This window comes from Eptatretus burgeri, chromosome 5, assembly GCF_056783735.1.
Source record: "Eptatretus burgeri isolate ZD-2024b chromosome 5, Ebu_testis_v1, whole genome shotgun sequence".
Classification (NCBI taxonomy): Eukaryota; Metazoa; Chordata; class Myxini; order Myxiniformes; family Myxinidae; genus Eptatretus; species Eptatretus burgeri.
The window spans coordinates 64,564,644-64,587,513 of record NC_140965.1 but is presented as its reverse complement, the minus strand read 5'-3'; the positions used below and the strand labels follow the sequence as shown (position 1 = coordinate 64,587,513).

The 22,870-nt window shown below is 41.4% G+C and overlaps 1 protein-coding gene across 3 annotated transcripts in view; it reads left to right on the top strand.

Annotated features, from left to right (window-relative positions):
• Positions 1-201: 201 nt before the first annotated feature.
• LOC147026572 (uncharacterized) overlaps positions 202-22,870 on the top strand; it is a 69,581-nt gene continuing 46,912 nt past the window's right edge. For 2 of the 3 annotated variants that reach the window (XM_085882136.1, XM_085882135.1), the window contains exons 1-9: positions 700-1,852; positions 2,329-2,384; positions 9,053-9,230; positions 10,554-10,649; positions 12,241-12,378; positions 12,720-12,833; positions 13,046-13,192; positions 20,388-20,503; positions 20,637-20,732. In XM_085882136.1, coding sequence (XP_085738262.1) covers positions 1,790-1,852; positions 2,329-2,384; positions 9,053-9,230; positions 10,554-10,649; positions 12,241-12,378; positions 12,720-12,833; positions 13,046-13,192; positions 20,388-20,503; positions 20,637-20,732 — 1,004 coding nt within the window. In that variant the 5' untranslated portion in view covers positions 700-1,789. Of the gene's footprint in view, positions 525-699; positions 1,853-2,328; positions 2,385-9,052; positions 9,231-10,553; positions 10,650-12,240; positions 12,379-12,719; positions 12,834-13,045; positions 13,193-20,387; positions 20,504-20,636; positions 20,733-22,870 lie in introns of those variants that run through there. The other variant, XM_085882137.1, reaches the window with a different exon arrangement.

The following is a 22,870-nucleotide window of genomic DNA, read 5'->3' as shown; positions in this document are numbered from 1 at the left end:
CAGAATCCAGATATCAAGGCGAGTTGTTAATGAGTGCACTGTACGTACAGAATCCCGATGTCAAGGCGAGCTGTGAATGAGGGCACTGTACGTACAGAATCCCGATATCAAGGCGAGTTGTTAATGAGTGCACTGTACGTACAGAATCCCGATGTCAAGGCGAGCTGTGAATGAGGGCACTGTACGTACAGAATGCCGATATCAAGGCGAGATGTAAATGAGCGCACTGTACGTACAGAATCCTGATATCAAGGCGAGATGTAAAAGAGTGCGCTGGACGCCATCGAGTGTGCTTTATATAATACAAAACGATTGGTGAAAGTTAATTTAAAAAACACTCATTATTTATTTATTTCCTCAGGCCGCGTTTTCTTCTTCCGTTTGTCATTTTCTTTTTTCCCGACAACGGAATTATTTTCAATTCGCAACGGAAAGCGCAGCGTCTTCTCCAGAGTAACCGATTTAATGGAATGAGGACGCTTGGAGGGGTCTGCGTGGCTGGGAGAGGAGGGTCCTCATGTGAGGTGAGGGTCTGCGTGCCTTGGAACTCGGAAGGGAGAAGAACCCCCTTGACTAGTGGGAGAGAAGAGGTCCCCCGAACTCGGTCGGGTGAGGGTCTGTGCGACGGTTAGAGGAGAGGATCCCCGTGGCCGGTAGACCATCCCCGTGGCCGGTAGTGGATCCCTGTGGCCGGTAGTGCATCCCCGTGGCCGGTAGAGCATCCCCGTGGCCAGTGTACTGTAGGATCCCCGTGCCCAGTGGAGGATCCCCGTGGCCCAAAGAGAGGAGAGGATCCCAGTGGCCCAAAGAGAGGAGAGGATCCCAGTGGCCGAGAGAGGAGAGGATCCCAGTGGCCGAGAGAGGAGAGGATCCCAGTGGCCCAAAGAGAGGAGAGGATCCCAGTGGCCAAAAGAGAGGAGAGGATCCCAGTGGCCCAAAGAGAGGAGAGGATCCCAGTGGCCCAAAGAGAGGAGAGGATCCCAGTGGCCCAAAGAGAGGAGAGGATCCCAGTGGCCCAAAGAGAGGAGAGGATCCCAGTGGCCGAGAGGGGAGAGGATCCCAGTGGCCCAAAGAGAGGAGAGGATCCCAGTGGCCCAAAGAGAGGAGAGGATCCCAGTGGCCCAAAGAGAGGAGAGGATCCCAGTGGCCCAAAGAGAGGAGAGGATCCCAGTGGCCGAGAGGGGAGAGGATCCCAGTGGCCGAGAGAGAGGAGAGGATCCCAGTGGCCCAAAGAGAGGAGAGGATCCCAGTGGCCAAGAGGGGAGAGGATCCCAGTGGCCGAGAGAGAGGAGAGGATCCCAGTGGCCCAAAGAGAGGAGAGGATCCCAGTGGCCCAAAGAGAGGAGAGGATCCCAGTGGCCAAGAGGGGAGAGGATCCCAGTGGCCGAGAGGGGAGAGGATCCCAGTGGCCCAAAGAGAGGAGAGGATCCCAGTGGCCCAAAGAGAGGAGAGGATCCCAGTGGCCGAGAGGGGAAAGGATCCCAGTGGCCGAGAGAGAGGAGAGGATCCCAGTGGCCCAAAGAGAGGAGAGGATCCCAGTGGCCAAGAGGGGAGAGGATCCCAGTGGCCCAAAGAGAGGAGAGGATCCCAGTGGCCCAAAGAGAGGAGAGGATCCCAGTGGCCGAGAGGGGAGAGGATCCCAGTGGCCCAAAGAGAGGAGAGGATCCCAGTGGCCAAGAGGGGAGAGGATCCCAGTGGCCGAGAGGGGAGAGGATCCCAGTGGCCGAGAGGGGAGAGGATCCCAGTGGCCGAGAGGGGAGAGGATCCCCTTGGAAGGCTGACTATCTCGATGACCAGGAGAGGCCCGCCTGGCAAGGACAGTGTACAACTCACTCGATCACCCAACATGCAGGTGAATTGGAGACTTTGTTTAACAACGATATTCTTGACGTTATAATCAGCGATTAATGTTCCGTTATGATTATGACCAGTGTGAAGATCACGCCAAAAATCATTTCTGTGATGAAGTTTAAGGACAAATACAGAGGGCAGTGTCAATCATCTTCGGTTTAAAAGGATAAACCAAGAAAGTTGTAAGGGAGGGGGTGGGTGATAATTGATAAAATTGTGAGTTGGATGGAGGTGAGGAAAGAAAAGGTGAGGGTGAGGGCAAGATATGTTTTTAGGTGAAAATAGGAATGTAAGGTGAGATGGAGGAGCCTAATTTTTCTGTGCCTAATTGCATAATGTGTCACGTGGAGTCCACTTTCAAGCAATATTCCATTGGGACCTGAAGCTATTTAATTCCACCGTTTTATGTGCTGTGAGTTTGTGTGATTATCATTTTGTGCAAGTGGTGGCTTGTCAACGTCCAATGTGTGTGTGCAGCATCTTGCAGTGCCGGAGATGGAGAAACTGCTGGAAAGTTTTCACAATTTACCCGGGTATGTCGATCACTTCCTCACACATGTTACTACACTGATGGATCGGGTAACGTCAATCCCAACTTGGTAGCATGTCAAACCAGACGGTGGATTTGTCTGCAAGTTTCCAGTGGCATTCAGGTATCAATAGTTGCATATGTTAGGCTCAGATTTGCAAGGAATGTAATGTAACCTTTTATAGAGACCAGGTCACAATGTTCTCCAGACCAAATTGGTTCAACAACTTGGACAGTGAAAACTGGAGATTTCATAGACCACCTTACCCCGCATATGCCTGGTGTTGGCTTAATGGTTAGGGTGGTGGGCTTTGGATCAGAGGGTCCTGAATTCAAATCCCGCTCAGCTGTTGAATTGATACCAGGTGGGGTTAACTCGGCCTGTCATCCTTCCGAGGTCGGCAAAATGAGTGCCAGCTTGCTGGTGTACTGTGTCGGAGTGGCGACCCGTACAGGATCGTGCCCGATAGCCAAGGGGACTGCTGAAGCAGCACCAACGCTCTGCATAGAGTATGGTCCCAATCTCCTCCTCTTACCCCACGCAGTCTTGAGAGAAACAAGGACATCGGCAGAGTCTGCGAGCAGCTAATTCGATTGGTCGAGATAATGTAAAATGCCGTAATATTTTGTCTAAGTACTGCTAAATGGAAGGATTGTGAAAGTTCGAAGAAGGCAATTTGTGTTTTCCAGTGTTCAAGTATATAACTCGATAAACATAAAATAAAGATTTTAACCCTTCGAACCCTAGCGGTTGTTATACCGGCCGCTATTCAAACTTCCATATATCCAAGCGGCCGGATTTTTCTCCAGCGAGCCCAGGGTCAGGGAGCCAAAAATCCAAGGAGCTCAGGGTACAAAGGGTGAACGGTCACATAATTATTTTTTTTTTAGAAGTTTACCACTGTTGATGCAATGTCTTTTACACCGCCTTATTTAACACGTCACATTAGTTATTTGCGTCTGTTATTTGTATCCCTTATGATGTTCTTCAAAACACTTGGTTTCTTGTTTGGAATGATTTTTAATTTTGTTTGACTGTCACACAGCACAAAGACAAAAAAATATTATCTCACTCCTGTCTGCGCATGCACTTTCGAGACAAACTTAGAGACAAAGTACTGTTAAACAGCAGGTTCGTTTTCCAATTCACGTTTCGATTTGTATTAAAAATATAACATTCGATTGTAATTAAGTTGTTTTTCAATCATAAACTGACGCTTGTCGACAAAAGGACAGACACACAAAGTGAACCAACTGCTTCAGCTCGCTTTTCGCTTTGCATGATCGTAACATAATGTGCAGTATAACACACGATCGTAACATAATATGCGGTATAACACACGATCGTAACATAATGTGCAGTATAACACACAATCGTAACATAATGTGCGGTATAACACACAATCGTCACATAATGTGCAGTATAACACAATCGTCACATAATGTGCAGTATATAACACAATCGTCACATAATGTGCAGTATATAACACAATCGTCACATAATGTGCAGTATAACACACAATCGTCACATAATGTGCAGTATATAACACAATCGTCACATAATGTGCAGTATAACACAAGATCGTAACATAATGTGCAGTATAACACACAATCTTAACATAATGTGCGGTATAACACACGATCGTAACATAATGTGCAGTATAACACACGATCGTAACATAATCTGCAGTATAACACACAATCGTAACATAATGTGCAGTATAACACACAATCGTAACATAATGTGCAGTATAACACACGATCGTAACATAATGTGCAGTATAACACACAATCGTAACATAATGTGCAGTATAACACACAATCGTAACATAATGTGCAGTATAACACACGATCGTAACATAATGTGCAGTATAACACACAATCGTAACATAATGTGCAGTATAACACACGATCGTAACATAATGTGCAGTATAACACACGATCGTAACATAATGTGCGGTATAACACACAATCGTAACATAATCTGCAGTATAACACACAATCGTAACATAATGTGCAGTATAACACACGATCGTAACATAATGTGCGGTATAACACACGATCGTAACATAATGTGCAGTATAACACACAATCGTAACATAATGTGCAGTATAACACACGATCGTAACATAATGTGCAGTATAACACAATCGTAACATAATGTGCAGTATAACACACGATCGTAACATAAGTGCAGTATAACACACCATCGTAACATAATGTGCAGTATAACACACGATCGTAACATAATGTGCAGTATAACACACCATCGTAACATAAGTGCAGTATAACACACCATCGTAACATAATGTGCGGTATAACACATGATCGTAACATAATGTGCGGTATTACACACGATTGTAACAATGTGCAGTATTACACACAATCGTAATATAATGTGCAGTAAAACACATGATCGTAACATAATGTGCAGTATTACACACGATGGTAACATAATGTGCAGTATAACACACAATCGTCACATAATGTGCAGTATAACACACAATCGTCACATAATGTGCAGTATTACACACAATCATCACATAATGTGCAGTATAACACACAATCGTCACATAATGTGCAGTATAACACACAATCGTCACATAATGTGCAGTATAACACAATCGTCACATAATGTGCAGTATTACACACGATCGTCACACAATGTGCAGTATTACACACGATCGTAACATAATGTGCAGTATATAACACAATCGTCACATAATGTGCAGTGTAACACACAATCGTCACATAATGTGCAGTATTACACACGATCATCACATAATGTGCAGTAATACACACAATCGTAATATAATGTGCAGTAAAACACATGATCGTAACATAATGTGCAGTAATACACACAATCGTAATATAATGTGCAGTAAAACACATGATCGTAACATAATGTGCAGTATTACATGTGTCCATTGTCTTGTTGAAGTGAATTTATTCAATCCAATGATTAATATCATGTGAAGTACATTGTTGAATGACAATGAGTTCCTATATTTTGCTCTGCAGTCTATTGTTTCCCAATCATTTTTACCTCCACCACCAAAGGTGGAAGGAGGTTATGTTTTCACCCCTGCCTGTTTGTGTTCAGGATATCTCAAAAAGTTGTTTACGGATTTGGCCGAAACTTGGTGGACCCCTTTTGTGTGTCATAAGGAAGAATTGATTCAATTTTGGTGAAGATCCGGATCCGTTAATTTTTTTGAGTAATTCTTCACCATTGAGAGATAGGGCCAAAAACGATACATAGCATGATACTTCAAAAATGTATTGGGCCCAATATGTTCTCGTGGATCAGACATTACATGGCGGCGGTATGTGCTCTACTGAGTGCCCTTCTTGTTTGGAATGTGTTTGTTCTTCTTTTGTTGTTTTTATTTGTGAGAAGCAAACGCATCAGTAACTAGAAGGGTACTTGGTCGAGTGCATAACTCGCCACGCAATGTCTGACCCAGTGGAACAAATCGAGCCCAATAACCTTTTGAAATATCACGCCATATATCGTTTTTAGCCCCATCTCTCAATGGTAAAGAATCACTTGAAAAATTCAATAATTATCGTATCCAGATCCGGATTTGGATCTTCACCAAAATTGAATCAATTCGTCCTTGGCACACACCCAACCTGTCCATCAAGTTTTGTCTGAATCCGTCCACAGCTTTTTGAGACATCATGCTATATATTGGTTTAGCCCAATCTCAAAGGTGAAGAATCACTTAAAAAAATTCAGTTCCAGATTCAGATCTTCCCCAAAATTGCACCTATTCTTCCTAGTCACACACCCAATGTCTCCACCAAGTTTCGTCCAAATCCGTCCGCAACTATTTGAGATACCGTGCTCGATATCGTTTTTGGCCCTGTCTCTCAATGGTGAAGAATCACTTTAAATTCTAGTACCCGGATTCGGATTTTCACCAAAATCTAATCAGTTCGTTCTTGTCACACACCCAACCTGTCCACCAAATTTCATCCGAATCCATCCACAACTTTTTGAGACATCCTGCACACAAACAAACAAATGACACACACAACCGACCAACATAATTGCTGAAATCCGAAGGATTCCGGCAATTAACAAACAAGAAAAAGACATTTGTGCAGAGCACGCTACTTGAAAAATCCATCCTCCTCTCCAAAGGATGCCATGGATACATCAAATTGTCCATTTCATCTCTCTATATATCACTAAAACTCTCACCTTGTATGTATGTATGTATGTATGTTCCTGAAATACAGCCAAAACGGTACACGATAGCGCAAAAATTTTAGGACCAGCTTACTCACCATTCTCCTGCGGTGTGCAGTATCAAGTTTCGTTCAAATCGGGCAATGAAAAAAATTATTAAAAAATCAATTCCCGATTCAGTCAAGTACTCTTCGGGAGAATTTGATCAATGCAAACAACCTCAGCGGTATAGTTCACTGGATCTCTCGGGTTTTTTTTCTTGAAATGATTTTTTTCATCAACCGCTGTCACAACGGGAACACAACGGTCCACGCGTCATCTAGTTGAGATTAAAATTGACAATCTTAATCAAAGTTCAGGTCAATCGGATGAAAATTGATTATTTTTCAGACTGAAATTGATGATTTTAGAAGTTTGACCTTGAGTTGACCTTTGACCTTGAGATCTCAAAAATACTTGGTTTCCCAATTCAGTAATGCACTCTGCAATTGCTGTTTATATTAATTCTCAAGCCAATCGGATGAAAATTGATGATTTTTCAGATAAAATTGATGATTTTAGAATTTGACCTTGAGTTGACCTATGACCTTTTGACCTCAAAAATAGTTGGTTTCCAAATTCAGTGATGCACTATGCAAATCCTGTTCTACTTTAAAATCAATCGGATGAAAAATGATGATTTTAGAAATCGGAGTTCAAGATGACCTTTGACCTCGAAAATCAATAGGCTTCTTCGTTGAGACTACCTCTACAACTTGGTAAAATTTCATGACGATCAGTTTAGAATTGTGACCTGTAGGCAATTGACAAACAAACAAACAAGCAGTCATAGACTGGTACTTACGAAATCGTCAACTTGACCTCTGACCTTGTCTAATAAAAGCTGTCTCTCGAGAAGGTAGCGACGCAAACCAGAAGTTTCTACCATGATTCTGTACCAAACGTCAAAAATCGAATGTTTGACCTCACTGTGACCTTGACCTTTGACCGATTTTGACCAAAATCTAATCGGCACTAGCCATCATCCTCCTGAATCACGTGGTGTAATTTGACATTGGTAGCTTCTTCCGTTGTCGAGTTATCGTGCCTACAAACAAACAAACACACAAACACACAAACAGAGGACGAAACCGATCAATATACTTACGAAATCTAAAGATTTCGTAAGTAACAAACAAACAGACAGACTAACAAGATTGACTGAGCAATATATAGTTGAAAAATCTTCGATTTTGCAATCAACAAACAGACAGAAAGGGGTAAAAACATAACCACCTTCACCTTCGGTGGCGGAGGTAATGAAAATTTGTGTTTACAAGGAAACTTCTGAGGACAAAGAGAAAAGCCGTTTGACAATCATTACTCTGATTTATCGAAATCCATTTAGCTTAATTTATCAATTTGCTTTTCATCTGTGTACTCATTAACTTGATATAATGTAATAGGATACAGTCTGTACCGATATAGCACTATTTCATCTCTCAGTGGGGAATATAGCCAGGCTGCAAGCGTTTATGTTCACAACCTTAAATGCAAGTAGGACAGCCAGTTTTGCATCCCCATCCAGAGGCTTGTGTGCTCTGATGCGCAGCACTTCCTGCACTTACTGCACCAGGATGGCAGTTTTAGTTTGATTCTACCTCAACGAAGAACAAATCCATGATCAGTTAGCTTTGAGGAAAGCACACTAATAACTGAACTATCCTGCCCTTCCTCAACCTCCCATTACATGGTCTACTATCCAAGTGCTAACCAGGTTTGATTGTGCTAAGCTTCCGATATCGGACGGTATTGAGTATATTGAAGCTGATAAGTCATGGACATTTTGGAGGACTGATTAAAGCATCAGGCGAGCTTACCTGTTGCACGAAGTACAGACCCCCAATTTTTCTTGTCTGCTTCACTAGAGAAACAAGATGGAAAACAGAATTTGCTTTGCATTTTAGACTGCACCAATAAGGCCTGTTGCTCCATGTAAACAAAGAAAAACATTTTTGATGTGCATATAGTTGTAAACATCAATCAGTTATAATAATATGAGTTTCCTTACAATGAACTTCAATGCAGGAGGCCATTAGGCCCATCAAACCTGTGCAATAGTTGGCAACCTATGGTTGTTTGTCTATGTTCTATCCTTTTTAAAATGCTGAACACCAAGCAAGGGAGCAGCATGTTTAAGTCTTTGGTATGACTCGGCCGGGGTTCGAACCACCTACCTCCCAGACTGAGAGCTGGTGCGCTAACCATTTCAACACCGGGTTTGTGAGAAATTTGAAATATGGCAAAATGTGATGTCATGTCTGAAAATTTTGTCTGCTTCAGATTCATGCGAATGATCAACTTTTGAGCTGAAATAATATTTGGTGCTTCCATGTCTTCTGACATCCAAGTACGTCCAAGTAGGTCGAGGCGGTCGTTGAAAGGAATCTTCGTTTTGCTTCACCTACTCGTTGTTCTTGTGTACGCATTTGCAGCGACGAAAACGGGGCATGCGAGGCAGAGCTGCAGGAGCTCATGCACCAGGTTGATGCCATGGTGGCACAGACGCGGAGTGAGGGAGAGCGCGTGGCGATGCAAGCTCAGACGCGCCTAGCCGTGCGAGAACAGGAACTCGTCTCGACGCTTGCCGCATTAGATCGACAGCACCAAGAGGTGAGAGAAAGCAAGACGTTTTTCATTTATGCATTTTATTTTCACTATTTTGTGTTATCGCCCCATCAGGAAAGGTATCCTGGGGAACAGGATAATTGCAAAGTGAAAGTAATAGAGATATGTGCTACCTTTTCCTCATCTGGATCATGCTCAGGACTCCCTGAGGATTTTGAGGTTTGTTGAGCCAAAAAAAAAAAGTGTACTTTCTGAGCATCTCATGGTCATACACGTCGCTTGGAAAGTGGCTGGGGCCAATTACAAGTCCATGTTGAGCCTCATTTCAAATGCCATCACATTTGCATCCCCACTTCATTGCAGTACATTCATTATTTATCTCTTGCTGAACTTAATTTCTCACGAGCACATGCATCAATATTCCAACATTTTTTTTCGAGTACAACCTTCAATTGTTACTCAGTATTTATTATTGGATCATTTGCCAAACATCTGCCACTAGACAAATGGTCGAGAATGTTTCCAGAGCTTTTTTTTTTTTTAATTTTTGAAAGGTAACGACTCCCCCGTGGGGCAGGAATTTAGCATGGCAGGAAACAGAAACAACACTCTTTGAGATATTGTGCAGGATATTGGAATACAAATGGCCGTTGGGTCTTTGACGTCCTCCAGCCAAGCTTGAGCAGACGGGACAGCCAGCCATCAATGCTAATGTAAAATAATAATAATAATAATAATAATAATAATAATTGTATGTCCTCTTATTGTACCTTCAATTTGATATGATAAATTGAAATGCACTTGCCCTTGGCCAAGTGACAATGTCTACGGCAAGTCTTTTTGCCTTGGCCGAACAATTTTGACTATCGTTTTACCCTTACTCGAGTCCAAAGCGTAATGCTGAACCGGCTCTCGGAACATTTCACTCCGTGCAAATAAACAAAGTTTAATGCATTGTATCTTGCGCTGCTTCTTTCTGTTTTCTCCAAGTTAATGTACCGCAACTTTGTGGGGAACTTTTTATCATCAAGATATCGCTTGTTGGATTGACATGATGGAAATGTTTTCCAAAGTGGAATTTTAAGGTAAAAAGGACAAAGACACAATGATAATAAATCGCATTTCATGCTGATCAACTTGCTTATTATCACACTGCACCACTCAGCATTTGAAGTGCGTGTAAATACCAATCGCAAGGTTCAGATTTGTCTTGTATCCCGGCAGAAGAACTACGGTCGGTGCATAACAAATTTTGCATCAAAGTTGCATAGTACCATCGACGGGTGGTCACAAATTCAAGGAAATAAAAAAATAAACAACCATTAGACTGACTGCTAACAGCCAGTGGGTGTTTGCTATGCTGAGCAGGTTGGCATGCTGAGACAGCAGCTGTTGGACTCGGAACAAAGGCGTCGCAACATGATGAGCCAATATGAAGCCAAGTTGCAGGACTTCAAGGAACAGGTACTTTAAAGAAATGCATTGTCGATGTAGATATTTATAAAACAATAGAAGATGAAGTTCGTTCTTAGTTTTTGTCTGAAGCTCATGTGTTCATGAACAAATAGAGAGAATTACAATATATTTATACCCGGTAAAATTCCATTGATATCAAAATATAAATGTGCCCTGCCCTTTGTTTCGATAAATATCTAAGAAGGTCTTGTTGCTGATGAATGAGTGTTGCAGGATATTATGAGAATAATACTAATAATTATAATGGTTTCCCTTCATAGTCGAGAATGAAGGTTTGTTTATGGTGCAGAATCTGCTGCCCAAATAGATATAGCAAGCAGTGTAACCTGGTATCAAGAAATGGCCAAGAAGACCAGACTACTTCCTTCCTGCAGTTTAGGCAGGAATCTGTGTGATGAAGAAGGTGCCAGCGATAACTCGCGTCACCGTGGGATCTTTAACATCCACGGACAACCGGCAGTGCTCGCAGATGGGTCCTCCGGCTTAACGTCCTTGCGATGATCGGTGCACACAATTTGATACCAGGGTGACAGTTTATAGCTGAGTCGATGTTCCAATCCAAGCTCGAAAGCTGAGAAGAAAGTGCATCTACTTCTGAGCTATCCTGCCGGCCCATGAAAGTAATATGTTAGGAGGGTGGTCTAATGCCGAAAACTCCACTGGATGGAAACTCGACTTTATTGTAGTGTAGAAAGTCCTCGACAATGTCTCGTCAAGAGCAGATGCTAATAATTGCTAGCCAATAACAGTTGGTAACTCTTGAAGCAGGCCTCAAGGGATGCTTGATTATTGCATAACAAAAGCTGTAAAACTCGGTCGTCGCATCACCAGAGATTTAAAAAAAAAAAATTACATTCTGGATAAGTAGAGCGTCCACAATACATGCCGAGATTCATCGCTGTGAGAGGAAGTGCTGTTTGTTTGTGTGTCAAACGATCAACCAAACTGCCATCTCTGGCACGTAAACAATGTCACATTAATGTGACAGATCTGTTTCTCGATATTTCTAAGTCTACAAAAAGTTTCAGCCCATCTGTTTCTGTTGCTTCATTGATGAAGTTTTTAGTATTAAGTGAGAAATGATGAACATCATCGTCGACGTCGAGGGACAGGATTCATGAAGTCAGAGTTATTTAAAGGGCCATCCAACATTGCAGATATGTCAAGAATATTCATGCAAAAACTTGGCGACGAACTTTTCTTTCTGTGAATTAAATACAAACGCGTTACTTCAGATAACATTGGTCCCCGGAGGGATCGCGGAGGAGATGATTCCATTATGAGTGTCATGTAGCATATGTGTGAAGAAAATCTATGCAAGTATCAAGAGGGTCTAATTCATTCAAGAGAAACTTTAACAAGTGGAGATGGCTGTTAGACTCTGTCAAAATAATAAGAAGAGATCATCTTGATCTTTTACTTGGGTTGTAGGTCCTTGATTTGTTGCTTTGATAGTTAAATCAGCACGTGTGATGTTGAGCAATCCGAGGGGAAGCCAAACTGATAGCGATTGATCAGAATTGATTGATCCTGTGCAATATGACTGATCAACAGTTGACGCCGGTTTGTGTGTGATCAGCTATCCAAGCTCAAGACCAAATATGAGAAGTTGCAGAAATATCACCAGAGGATTATACGTGAAGCCGGTCGCTGGCAACAACAGGGCGAGACCAACGATAGCCACTTGGAGATCGGCCGCCTCACTCTCAAACTTGAGGTGAAACGACAAGATTGATGAGATTAATGGGAAGTATTTTGTGCTGGGTGAGGTGTTAATCATTCTGTTAATGACTATGAGTATGCCAGGATTTATGTGACGTCGTCTCTATGATCTTCATCATTTTAACAGAGGATTCCTTGTTCACACAGAGAAGTCCTTCAAAATGTTTATTGACTATTTAAGATTGGTGATCCATTCTTTTTAATTTTTTTGATTTTTTTTTATTTGGTACGTGTGTGCTCGTAAGTTGTTTCGGGTTGAGTCAGATCCGAGCTTCGAATGGTATTGTCACATTGTTGGTAAATCTGCTGCCATCGTGTGTTCCTCCTGTTTGGTAGGAGTTCCGCAACAAGTCCAAAGCTTGGGAGAAGCAACAAGCCGCGTACCAGCAGCAAGTGAAGTCTCTAGAAAGCCAGCGCCAGGTTTTGGCCGGCCTTTGCCAGGCTGGCATTGTAAGTAATACAATACAATACAGTATAGTTTTCTGGATTGAAAGTCTCTCATCGCTTGCACAGCAAACAAAATGCTTGATTTTCGATATTTTAGTTTTGGGAAAAAAGAATCAAGTGATTGCACCGAACCTTATAAGTTAGGGAGGGGAGGGGGAGATTGAGGAAGAATAGAATGGGGAGTGTTTTCCATCAATTCTTCCCATATTCATCAGGTTCCTGGTTCTTTCCAAGGGGCTGATGAGCCGATGGACGAACATGAGTGTAATGAGCCAGAGAAGCCAGACCACGAAACCGTGCACGTTCAAAAGGAAGTCCGACAATTAAAGGAGCAGCTGGGTCAGGCACGGGAAGAGGTCAAGGTAAATTACTCATTCTTACTTTGTTGTGATCTTTCCCAATCAAGTTAGCTTTCCTTTCCTCCAACCCCCACTGATCCCCCTCCGACATTCCCAAAGTCCACAGATGGTTGACATAATTGATCAAAATATTACAATAGACCTCCTTCACCCATGTCATCCTCCCACCCTTTGTCATCTTCATGGAACCCAGTTGTTGTTTTTTTCATTTACGAGAAAAGAACCAATTCTTATGAACTGGTTAATTCCCCCACTTCTATGAAATGTATGGTACATTTTATTCTGACTCGTAATACCAGTTTCCACCACTTCCAGGAGTACGATTTTTGTTTTGTTTTTTCTTTTTTTGCAAGTCGATCTTCACGATGTCCGTCTCACTCAGCATCTCTGCTTTGTTGTGTTCTCTTATAATGTTCAAATTGAAACCTGTTTGGCATTCGGGAGAATGAATTCATTTTTCTATCGGCTAAAATCTCCCCATGAACACCACAAGTACAACCCCATGTTTTCATCTCATTCTGTCCAGTGGTTCTGGAGTGCATAGAAATGAAACGCACAAGCAAACATGCACTTCTCAAATTATATTAGGATCACTTTTTAACAGTGTATCGATGAACAGATTTAAAGTCTCTGAATCAAAATGGGGTTCATGTCAGTAATTAGCATCCATGTTGAAAGCAACAGAACTAATCATTGCACTATTTATATGGCCATAAATTGATACCTATGTCATTCTCAATTATGAGATGCAAAAGTGTGTAGCACTGATAACTTGTAGCTCGAATCCCATTTATTTCAACAACCACAAAAATCATTTCAGAGCCATTTATTTATTCCTATTTATTACTATTTATTTATTACATAACAAAACAGAGATACGAGCAAAGGTACTCGGCATTGGTCATCTCATCCCTCCGGACTCCCACCCCTTCCCTCCCTCCTCCCACATCTAGACTCCCACCCCATCTCTTCCCCTCCCTCCTCCCACCTCTTCCTCCCCCACCCCTTCCCTCCCTCCTCCCACATCTAGACTCCCACCCCACTCCTTCGCCTCCTTCCTCCCACCCCACCCCACCCCTTCCCTCCCTCCTCCCACATCTCGACTCCCACCCCACTACTTCACCTCCCTCCACACTCCCACCACTTCTCCGTGACAAAAATTGCCATTAACAATATTGCCATTAAGAGTTAACAATGAACTGGCATATCTTGAAGAGTATAACACGAAGATCCCCTCCCAGAAGGTAATTAATGAGCCGGCTGGGTTTTTACCGACGATCTGGTAATTCTCCTTGGACCATCTCGACTTACAGAAGTGTCGAATTAAAACAAGTCTGAAGACGACGATGGTTCACGAGCGGTATTTGATGATGTAGATTGTTTCAGAAGTCAAGGATCTGATAATGTTTGACCAAGTTATAAAAATGATCAACATGATGTGGTACGGGTGACGGGTTATTAGCTGCAAAATGTCAAAAACTCGGTTTCGTTCAACAACTTTAAAAATTTGACCTTTGCATAACCTTTAAAGGTCACAAAACAATGTTGTGGACATTAAAATAAGGAAACAGGATACGTGCTATAGCTTAATGGAGTTAGTTCGTCGAAGAAGGTCGAAAACTCCAGTTTGATTCCCACAACTTTGGAAGTTTGACCTTTGTGAACTTTAAAGGTCAAAGGTCAAGGATTATGACCTTTGGTGCAAAACTTCCTGTGGATCATTCCAGGAACAATATAACATCATATAGGCTATATGGCATTTCGCACTCCTCGGATTTATCCATACTTTGATGAAATCAGCGTAAAAACAAACTTGAAGGGAGCGCCACGGGCAAGGTGTTCGAGACAGAGAAAAATGGTTTCAAGACTTTAGGTGGGGAATGACCTCAAGATTATGCATAAAAAATATTGTCATCCTAGCTCTCAAAGTTTGGGCAGTCGTATGATTTTTATGTCAAAATTCGAAATTTTCTAAGTTTGTGACCTTGTGACCTTGACCTTGGGACGAAAATGAAAAATCGAGCTCCGTGGGGCTATGCAGGTGCCATTGGGCTAACCAAATACCAAAACCCCTGCCACATTCGACAAACCCCTCAGGAAAGATGGATTTTTATGTCAAAATTGCAATTTTCTAAGTTCGTGACCTTGTGACCTTGACCTTGGGACGAAAATGAAAAATCGAGCTCCGTGGGGCTATGCAGGTGCCATTGGGCTAACCAAATACCGAAACCTCTGTCAGATTCGACAAACCCCCTCGGAGAAGATGCAAATTGAAATTGGCTACCCCCTAAAAACACATGTTTTTTGGGCGTGGCTCCGCCCATAATGGGCGCACCACGCCCATTTTCAGGAAAACACAACGAGATGATGATATAAACCTCCCACCAAAATTTTATCAGAATTGGATCAAAACCCATGGAGCTATGCTCGTGACAGTAGTGTAGGTATATTTGCAATTTCGTGTATTTTTTTGTTAAAAGCAAAAACTCATTTGATTTTCTAAGAAGGTATCATCAGCTTTAAAAAAAATTAAGGTGGCATTTTTTCTGAACATTCTAAGGGTATTAAATCCAAGATGGCGTCCAAAATGGCCGCCGAACACTAATAATGCGATATCTTCGCGAATACATGTGATACAATTACAAATGAAGTGTAAAAATATATGCTTTCTGAGACCAGTAATCTAATGGAATCATCAAATTTATGTTATATGTATGATCTACATGCCAAATTCCAAAATGGCCACCGCGCACCCGCAATGTAAGCTATACCTTCTCCCTTTGCATGCATTACCAAGCCAACAGGATTTTGTAATTACAAATCAAGTATCTACCTATTTAAAGACATGTATTTTTCACAAAGAATACATAATTAACAAACCAACAAACAGATCTAAATAAAATTAAATACTTGATTTACTGTTCAATACAGTGTTCAATCTCTTAAATCGTTTAAACAGGAAGATGCAAAAAGTCATACTGATTAAATGCCTGGCTTTCATTTAGTAGTTTTAACAATGGATATCAAGTGAATTATTATTTTGTGAATGTCATAGAAAGTAACACCTCAATCTTCACAGTCTTCATTTATCCCTGGTTGGACAGTTTTGTTGTTGCAGCTGAAAACACAGCATCCACAAACTTCCATCCATGGGATATTGTTCTGACCTGTCGATCAGACTTGTATGCACATACAAAATGTTGTGCCAGCACAGATGCACTTTGCTTCATAGATTTGGCCCTGCTGATTGTTTTAACCTGATGTAAACCTTGGATAGCATGCTTGCAGAAGAGTTGAAGCAAAGCAGGTGGTTCATAATTATCAAATGTTCCTTCGAATTTCCACGGGGTTGCGCTTGCAATGTCTCTTCTCAGTATTTTAGCTGCTTTCAGAAGGACTTTCACATCTTCTCATGTCTTTTGTATCGATGGCCAATGCACCAGCTAACAGGGTTTCCTTGGCTTTTGTAGAAAGTACTTGCTCAGGTTTTGTTTTGTCTGGAGGCCTGGTGAAGTGCACATCAGCGATGTTGTCCAAAATCAGTTGCTTTCAGTATGGATTGTATCGCGGATTGTCGGGTAAAGGGAACCCATTGGCTTCTAGCAAACCAACATATGATTGTTCAATGTCGTTCATATTCAAAGCTGAACTGTTAGATGTGTCATTAATTTCAGTTTCCACCATGTCGAGCATCTCCAGGTCAGACACTAACTGTGCAAAATGAACATGCCGTTTTGGAGGTCTGTTAGCTTTTTCTGTCTCGTTTTGCATGGCCTAAGCACAGAAGGTGATTCTTCATGTCCTCAGCAACTGCTGTAAGAAGATCAGGTGAGCCTACAACATTGCTCAGTCTGACTTTCAAAAGTTTTCTGTCTGTTTGTTGACCAATGGCTTTGAGCTGAGCTCCCATGTTTTCAGTTGAGACGTCGTGCAATTTGTCTGCTTTGTCTTCCTGACAAAGGACACACATCTCCTTGTCGAAAGCCTGACTTGTCGAAAGCCTGGTAGATCACTGTGATGTGCAACCACTTGTAGATGCAGCATCAGATTTTGGCGGTCGTCCTATTGTCTTCTGTTTTACATCACTGACGCTGCCTGTCGCTTGTCCTTTCTCGTATCTGGTCTTGGCTCGTTCAATGCATGTTTTATTTGTGAGATCCTTATAACATGTCTTGTGGTATGAAACACCATTCTGCAACCGTTCATGGGCAGACAAACCTTTTATGCGATTCTTTAATGCAGAGAATTCTGTTTCCCCATATGAGCATCGAACATCAGTTGTTGTAATTACTTTCTCTACTGAAGGCAAAGAAAGACGAAGCACATAGTTTGTATAATCTGTTTGCTTGCTGCTTAACTGGCAAATAAAGCATAGTTCAAAATCCACTGTTTTTGACTTGTTAGATGAAGACTCTGCCAGTTTGGTTAATCCAAGGTCTCTAAGCTATGTTATCATGGGTTATGGTTGCTGTGGGTACGTGCAGCCTGCAAAAGAAGAAAATAATATGTTAGTACACCATAAAATGGACAAGTGGAACCTTAACATAAAGCGAACAAACTGCTGCCGATGACTGGATTCGAACGTCAATTTTCCGGCCGCCATGTTGAAATAAAAAGGCAGCCTCTGTCTCAAATTGTACAAAATAAAAAGATTAGTAGTCAGGTGAAAGTTATTGTTATTATAGTCACCTCTATATACAAGTTCCAAGCCAAACTCATTCACAGTGATTATGGCATGATCTAACGATTAATTAATTAAGCTCCACCACATCCAAGCCTTTCCCAGAAAATCCTCTATGCATTATCCTATTATATAGCGAGACAGTTTTCCTGGAAGATTTTGCAGTGATAGCAAAACAAAATGGTTCGGGTCTTGTTGAGAGTATGTCCAAGCAGTTCATGCTGAAAAAAAAATTTAAACCACATTAAGTTAATTTTAGTGTCAAATTTAGGGCGTTTTGCTACGGTGGTGGCCATCTTGGATTTCAGGCCGTTAGAATGCTCAGAAAAAATTCTACCCTAATTTTTTTCATGTTTATAGTATCATCTAACAAAATCAAGTGAGTTTTTGCTTTTAACAAAAAAAATACACGAATCTTTTTTTTTCATGACAAATATGCCAACACTACAGACAGACAGACAGACACACACACACACAACAATAACGAATATAGTGGTCAATTGTTTTTTTCATGAAAATATTTTTTTCGTGAACCAATACCGAGTTCTGCTGTCCTCAACCAGATCTGAATGCAGAACCTCTGGGAACGTCACACCTAGCCCACCAGTGTACATGGTTAGCCTGACCCCCATGCAGCAGGAGGTGTGTGTGTGTGTGTGTGTGTGTGTGTGTGTGTGTGTGTGTGTGTGTGTGTGTGTGTGTGTGTGTGTCCGTGTCCGTGTCCGTGTCCGTGTCCGTGTCCGTGTCCGTGTAGGGCATAACACTTTTACCACTTGAACTTTTATCATCAAATTTTCAGCAAACCTTTAGTTTGAGAATATGGAGAAGACTAATTAACAATTGTGTCGGAATGTCAAAGGACAGCATCACAGTGAGTACAAATAGGCCTTGTCAGCCCATCCGCCACTACGCCACGCGAGACAGCCAGTTTAGTTTTTTATCGGTTCCGTGTTTCTTTAGTTATTTACCATTTGAGCTTCAGTGTGTCTGTCCATGCCATCACCTTTTTTTTTCCATTTAAACTTTTGTCATCAAGTTTTTAACAAACCTTTATTCAGAGAATAGGGAGAACACAAATTTATCTAATATACTGTTTTTTTTTTTTTTAGCTGTTGTTTTCGTCAAGTTTAGTGCGAGTACAAAGCGGGCACGGACGGGCTTTGCATTTTGAGATGCTTTCTAGTTTATACTTGAACTGAAAAAAAGTTTTAACTTCCAAAACACCAAATGGTCCCTTTTTGCTGTTTCACTGTTAGTTTTTGTGCGACATGACATCGTAACTAAGAACACGTCAACTTGAATACACGTGAGATGTAAATTTTTCTTTCACTTCCTTTCACCTTTATCATTAATTTTGCATATGAGTCACGTGACTGATAACCTGATACTTATTTTGCTTTAAAATCCACTTGAGATTGAGGGTCAAGACATCAGTGTATCAGAAAACAATCACAATAATTAAATAAACAGAATCAAATAAGGATAGGTTTCTTATGGTAAGCAAGCAGAGCTTCATATTGAAGAGCAATGTTCAGTTTATAACGACAGGTGTTCGATCAATGCATTTTACCAACGATGGCCTATGCTGTTTAACACATGGACTTTGACAAAATGAATGTAAAGAAGATGAGCAAGTCAAGTGCTCAACGACATATGGTGAAGAGTATGTTAGGAATAACCTTAAAAGACAAATGGAGAAACGTCAACATGAGATGGAGTGAAAAAGACTGAAGAGGAAATAGGCAGCACATGTGATGTGGAAAGAAGACCACTTATGAATGAAAAGAAGAACAAAATGGACACCTCGATATGTAAAACCAAATAAAGGCCAAGTGAAAGATGGACAGACAAATCGACATTACTATGGACAAGAGTGAAATGAGACAGAAAGATCTGAAACAATTGTGTTGATGCCTTCATCCTGCAGTGGCCCGAAAAAGGCTAAAATGATGATGAATGATGACGGGGTCAGGTGGGGAGGACAGTCTTCTTCATGTTATTTTAAAATGATAAATTGTACCTTATCAGCAACAGAAAAATATTATATTTGGTGTTCCATTGAAAATAATCTTCCATTCAACAAGCCAACACATTGGTATCGGAGTAATTATAATAACAATGGTGATGGCAGTGGTGTTGGAGGCCCCATACTCTCGATGGAGTGTCGGGGCATTCAAATTCAGTTGTGAATGTTTCCGTTGTTAAGAAGAAATCCTGGACAGGTAGCCACTCTTACGTGGTACAGAAAATTTTTCGTTGAACAGGTATGATAAGCAAACCCACAGTAGTGAAGGCAATACAACAAAGCTTTCCCCACTCCATCACCAGGCTGCTCAATAATTATGATGTTCTTTTTTATATAAAGTCCTTTCACGATTACTCAGTTTTCTTTTGGGGTGGTGGGGGGAGGAGGACTCAAATGTTCTTGTTGCGGATGTTCCAGGTGCATGCATAAAACTCAAGTCGCCTTTGTGTAACATCTCACGGTATACATTGTGTTGTTTACTTGCATTGCAGTCCTTGCAGCAATCACTGGTGACAACCCGCCAGGAAGCAGTCTCTGCAAGCGCTGAGCTAAACCAGGAAGTGGCACGATTGTGTGCAGCTCTGCAAGACAAAGAGGAAATTATCAGGTGATAGCTGTGCTTTCTGCATGAAACCACGTTAACTCGCTGGGTTTACATAATGTTCCTGGTGCTTTTCATGAGGTCCATTGTGGCATAATCTTATGTGCAAGAGCTTGGGAATGAATGCTTTGATGTGCAGGCAGTTCAAGTATGGGCGACAAGGTCTTGAAGAGCTTGAGACGAGCCCGCTAACTGAGAAGCAGACAGAGGCTCAAGTTGCACGGCTACAAGCCAGGTAACAAGAGGCCTGGTCTATATTACTGCCTCCTGTTCTTAAACTGCAATAGTTTTAGTGCGGCTTGCTCACCGACACTGTACAGCATTGGGACGTCATATTGTATTGTTGTTGCCCTGAGCACGCAAAGTGAAAAACAGGGTTAAGCAATTGGTTCTGTCTGTCTGTCTATCTGTCTCCACAAACATCAGTTTATGATCGGGCATCAACTTAATTTCAATTGAATGTTGTACTTTTAAACACGAATCGGAACATGACAGTTATTAAACAGTCCACCAAAGTCTTGAAACTTTGTTTTTCAGTTTCTTCAAAATTGACTTATCCTGACATCTCTGGTTTAGCCTGTAGTTTAGCAAAATTTGGCTCTGAATTTGTCCCGATTGCACGTGCGCAGAGAGCTGTAAGATATTTTTTTTTTTACTCTATTTGTCTGGCAATCAAACAAAATTTAATTCATAGTTACTGTTGTGTTTAATGATGTCATAAAGGACAAGGAAAACAGGCACTTTGAACTAATGTAACATGTGAAATAGGGTGGTGTGAAAGATGCAACATCAACAGTGGTGAACTCTAAAATAAAAATTTCTACAACCTTTAAAATTGTGATTTTATTTCAATTGAATTATATACTTGAACACTGTGCAACACAAATCGCCTTTTTAGCACTTTCAAAAACCTCTCATTTAAGGCCCAGTCACACGTTGATGTTTTAGCCAGCAATGGCAACGTATTAAAATGTATGTAAAACGCTGGCTTACGTTGAACTTTTGATGTTTTTTTTTAAAGATTCGGATGTATTCATAACGAGTTGGTCATATGCATAACATATTAGTAATGGACACAGAACGTTTTGTTGTCTTATAGATAACTTATACCAATGAATGCTTAGCCTGTTGTCGGCGTTCACAACCTATGCCCAACGATAGTCTAACTTATGCATAGCGCGCTGCACGTATCGCTGACGATCACGTGGCATAGCCTATTAAAAGGCTGCCGCACAATGATTGAAATCATAACCGCCGCATAAATGGAAGTGTCAACATTGCAGTCACACCTTGGCGATCTTGCCAGCGTATGCCGACCTCTGAAAAATGCGTCTAAAACGCTGGCGCACGTTGAATACGGTATGGGTAAGTTTGGTATACGTGAATAGAACGCTAAAGTACGCTATCATACGTTGTAGTAAGTGGAGTACGTCTTGTACTTTTAAACGTGCTTAACATTTTACGACGTACTTGCCGTATGCCTCACACGTTCCACATGCAATGGGAATAATTTGTACGCACGATATGCAATCGTTGGCATACGTCGACAAAGTTACTTGTAAGTTACTCATAAGTCGAAACGCGTCAATGTAATGGTTCGCGTCAGTGTTCCAGACTCCCTGGTTTTTTTTTTTTGGTTTTTTTTCTTCGGTATGACGGTGATGTTGACACTTCGATTTCTAGTGCGGTTATAATATAATATAATTAATAGGCTGCCACTCAACGATTTGAATCATTGAATTAAATGATTTTTGATCCCTCGATTAAATTATGATTAAATTAAATATACCTCAATTTTGGTGACGATCCAAATCTGGATCCTGATACGAGAATAAATGAAGAAGGTGGAAGGAGGTTATGTTTTCACCCCTGTTTGTATGTTTGTTTGTCTGTGTGCAGGATATCTCAAAAAGTTGTGGACAGATGCGGATGAAATTTTGTGGGCATGTTGAGTGTGTGACAAGAACGAATGTTTAGATTTTGGTGAAGATCTGGATCCGGATCTGGCTACTAGAATTTTTAAGTGATTCTTCACCATAGAGAGATAGGGCCAAAAACGATATATAGCACGATATCTTAAAAAGTTGTGGACGGATTCGTACGAAACTTGGTGGAAGCGGGTGTGTGACAAGGAAGAATTTATTCAATTTTGGTGTATGATTGATGTAAGAATGGTTGATTCAAAATCTGTAAAAATTTGGATGATGGGGTGAAGAGTAAGCTTTCCAAATTTGCAGATGACACAAAGCTTGGAGGTAAGGTGGATAGCAGAGGGGGTGGTGATCAGATTCAGGAAAGTATTAATACTTGCATACATTGGGCACAAGATTGGCAGATGCAATTTAACCTGAGCAAGTGTAAGGTGTTCAGGAT